At 47.8% G+C, this 4,162-nt stretch overlaps 1 protein-coding gene across 1 annotated transcript in view; it reads left to right on the top strand.

Moving 5' to 3' along the window:
- The window catches only part of LOC134070556 (WD repeat-containing protein on Y chromosome), a 23,456-nt gene extending 20,450 nt beyond the window's left edge, over positions 1 to 3,006 (top strand). Inside the window, exons 19-20 of the mRNA XM_062526945.1 lie at positions 134 to 280; positions 2,454 to 3,006. Of these exons, the coding sequence (XP_062382929.1) occupies positions 134 to 280; positions 2,454 to 2,678 (372 nt within the window). The 3' untranslated portion in view covers positions 2,679 to 3,006. The remainder of the gene's footprint in view (positions 1 to 133; positions 281 to 2,453) is intronic.
- Positions 3,007 to 4,162: the final 1,156 nt, after the last annotated feature.

The raw sequence follows: 4,162 nt of genomic DNA, 5'->3' as shown, positions 1-4,162 counted from the left end.
GTCTCTCTCTCCATCTCTTTCATTATTTTCATCTCTATCTATTCTCTCTGTATCTCACTCTCTCTACTCTCTCTCTCTCTCTCTCTCCCTCCCTCCACCCCTCCGTGTCCCCCATGGGTCTGTCTATCTGCAGGTCTCCCCGGTCTCTCATGTGGTTGGGCAGCTCCAGAGGAGGATGGCCTCCTGGCAGACCCGGCGCCAGACCTTTGGACGCATCGACCCCAAGAAGCTCTCCCTGATTGACAACATCTGCGCCCCCTTCCAGGCTCTCATCATGCCAGTGAGCTCTGCCTCTTCTAGCGTCTTTACCAAGTTATTTGCCAGACATTTGCCTGCCTGCCTGCCTGCCTGCCCAAACTGTCTCTCCCTAAAGACAAATCTATGTGTCTTAAGCACTTTTGTGGAAAAATGCATCCCCACCACCGTCATAGGCGTCATTAATTCTGTGTTAGATCAATCACTCCAGAAGGATGCCAAATGTGCAGAGAGGAGCAGTTGAAATCCCCTAGCGCTCACTCAGTCAGAAGTTTATATGAAGCAGTTTTGTGATTGCATTAAAAATGCATCATGGCTCTGCCTGGCGTTATGAAGGTGAGCAGCACGAGCAGTATGGAGCTCCATCACAGGTGCTGAGAGACGAGCGCTGGGAACGCATCTAACCTCATATGACTCTCCCACGAGACGAGAGCCCCGCAGCAAAAACGCTCATGAATCCAGCAGTCTCGGCCGCGGAAAATAGTTTCCTATATAATAATAATACGACACCATGACATTTTTAAAGAGGCTGTCGTCTTTTAAGTTGACCACTCTTCATGAGAGCATGGCTTTGATGGCTGACGACGTCCTTACCAAATTTAGAACTTTAAACTCAAGTCACTCAGTCCCATGAACTCGAAGGCCCCCTTTTCAGAACGGGTGCAATGACATAATGCAAACTATTTCAGGGAAATTATTTAAGAAACAAAAATAAAAAAATAAAAAACGATGGGGTGTCCATACTCATAAATATAAATCCCTCTGGTAACCGTCGCCATAGTTTCCATCTGCTCTGATTCCGTTCCATCGGAACCTTCCCGCCCTCGTCCCGGCTGTCTGACCGTCTGTCAGTCTGTCCATCTGTCTGTCGGTCGGCCCGTGTTTGTTGTGCGTGTTTGTTGCCATGCTCGGCGTGGCTCGCCGCGGCTCACTGGACGCCGTGGTTTCTGCTTGGCCAGCGCGGCGCATTTCCCCGGGGCACAGACACTTGCTTGACTGCTCGTCTGGAACAAAACGCAAGCCCCTCGGGCCAAGAGAGAGAGAGAGAGAGAGAGAGAGAGAGAGAGAGAGAATGACAGTAAGAGAGTAAGAGAGAGAAACACAGATAGAGAGAGAGAAAGAGAGAGAGCAAGAGAAAGAGAGAGAATGACAGTAAGAGGGTAAGAGAGAGAGAGAGATATGGAGAGAGAGAGAGAGAAAAAGAGAGGAAATGACAGTAAGAGAGAGAGAAACACAGATAGAGAGAGAGAGAGAGAGAGAATGACAGTAAGAGAGAGAAAGACAGATAGAGAGAGAGAAAGCAAGAGAAAAGGAGAGAAACAGAGAGAGAGAGAGAGAGGAATAAAGGGGGGGGAGTGGCAGTACAAGACAACAACATGAGAATGAAAAAATAGGTGATGGCAGCAGACAGGAGGGAGGATACAGAAGTGTGAAAGGCGTTGGTCCTTGTTGGAACACTCCCCACCGCCACAGAGGTTTTAGACCGAGAAACCAGTCTAGAGGGTAGATCAGGAGATGGAGTGCTTTGTTATGGCAACTACATTGTGCAAACTGGCTCAGTGTGTATCTTCTTGCCACAAAGTGTTGAAATATTTTTAGCCCTGGGATTAATTGTGAAAGACAGGAGAATTGTGATTGGATGGGACAGCTGTTACGCAACAGCTGAGTTTTAACAGATTCTTGACTTCTCTAGAGGATTGTGAAAGTGCACCCACTTCCAACTGAAATAACTCACCAGCGTTACACTTGCCACAAGTGGCGCTCACTTATAATACTACTAATCACTTTGTCATCTGGAGAGATCAAATACAAATGCTGTGTGTGTGTGTGTGTGTGTGTGTGTGTGTCTGTGTGTGTGTGTGTGTGTGTGTGTGTGTGTGTGTGTGTGTGTGTGTGTGTGTGTGTGTGTGTGTGTGTGTGTGTGTGTATGTGTGTGTGTGTGTGTGTGTGTGTAAGCTGTGTAAACGTGTGTGTGTGTGTGTGTGTGTGTGTGTGTGTGTGTGTGTGTAAGCTGTGTAAACGTGTGTGTGTGTGTGTGTTTGTGTGTGTGTGTGTGTGTGTGTGTGTGTGTGTGTGTGTGTGTGTGTGTGTGTGTGTGTGTGTGTGTGTGTGTGTGTGTGTGTAAGCTGTGTATATGTGTGTGTGTGTGTGTGTGTGTGTGTGTGTGTGTGTGTGTGTGTGTGTGTGTGTGTGTGCAGGAGATGTCCCCAGTGAGCGAAGCTCCACGGCGACCGGAGATGCTGGACGAGGTGCTTCGGTTCTCCCGGTTCTCTAGCGGGTTCTCCAGGAGCACGACCCTGAGCTCCCCTCTCCTGTCCAGCTGCAGCCCAGAGACCACGTCTGCCCAGGAGCACGACCCTGAGCTCCCCTCTCCTGTCCAGCTGCAGCCCAGAGACCACGTCTGCCCAGGAGCACGACCCTGAGCTCCCCTCTCCTGTCCAGCTGCAGCCCAGAGACCACGTCTGCCCAGGAGCACGACCCTGAGCTCCCCTCTCCTGTCCAGCTGCAGCCCAGAGACCACGTCTGCCCAGGAGCACGACCCTGAGCTCCCCTCTCCTGTCCAGCTGCAGCCCAGAGACCACGTCTGCCCAGGAGCACGACCCTGAGCTCCCCTCTCCTGTCCAGCTGCAGCCCAGAGACCACGTCTGCCCAGGAGCACGACCCTGAGCTCCCCTCTCCTGTCCAGCTGCAGCCCAGAGACCACGTCTGCCCAGGAGCGGACCTCCGTCATAGAGCCCACCGACAGCCACACCCAGTGTTGGGTTAATAGATAGATAGATAGATAGATGGATAGATAGATAGATAGATAGATATAGATAGATAGATAAATAGACAGATAGAAAGGTAGATAGATAGATAGAAAGATAGATAGTCAGAAAGACATAGATATACAGATAGATAGATAAATAGTAAGACAGACAGACAGACAGACAGACAGACAGACAGACAGATAGATAGATAGATAGATAGATAGACAGATAGATAGAAAGCTATATAGTTTGATAGACAGAGAGACCGACTTTATTCGTCCCCAAAGGGACATTACAGGAGATTAACCTGTTTGTGCTCACAGCTGGCCAGAGCCAGAGCCAAAGCTGCACCATCTGTTAAGGGCTGGCCAATTGTGATGCATGCTATTACCTCAAAGAGAACTACATGTATTTTTGTACTGGGGGCTATTTTTTATTTGTTTAGTTTAGTGTTGTTAAAGCTACGGATTGTAAATTAGCATAATGCTAATTCTGGTACAGTGCATCATATGGTAACATGTTTAAAATGTAGGCTACATGGGCCCTTACAAATAAAATAAAATAGGCAAAAAATGCTGTGTGTCATTCAATGTTCTCTTGTCCTTGAAAGTCTTTGTATCAGTTCACGCCATTGGTGCATGCTTCTGGAGTCTCCCACAGTATTTCAGGTTAATAACATGGTTTACAGAGAGGTGTTCGTCAACAGCAGAAGATCCCACACCATAAACACTTTCCCATAGGTGGTGACCTTTCACCTCTGAACCCTAGAGACAGAGGGAACCTGCACATAGAAACACACAATCTGGCCTCTGATTTTTTTGGTTTAATAAGAGCAAGGTTTGCATTTAAATCAAAATGGAAAAAATTATTTGCAAAATGTTCAATAAAAAAACAGCACATTTGAAATCATTTCTTTGCCTTTTGTCATCTCACAAAATAATTGGAATCGAAAATCGTATTTTGATAGAGGAAAATCGGGATTTTGTTTTTGGACAAAATTGAACAGCCGTTCATGCCTCAATTCCCCACTAGTGGGGTCCGCCCCGCGCTCTGAGAGCCACTGGGCTTTAGTGACCTCTAAAAAGTTACAATCACCGAGCGCCCAGCTGCAAAAACATGTGGTGTTGCTCTCTTCCTCTCCTCTCTCCTCCTCCTCT

This window comes from Sardina pilchardus, chromosome 22 (assembly GCF_963854185.1).
Source record: "Sardina pilchardus chromosome 22, fSarPil1.1, whole genome shotgun sequence".
NCBI lineage: Eukaryota > Metazoa > Chordata > Actinopteri > Clupeiformes > Clupeidae > Sardina > Sardina pilchardus.
This window is presented reverse-complemented; position numbering and strand designations above follow the sequence as displayed.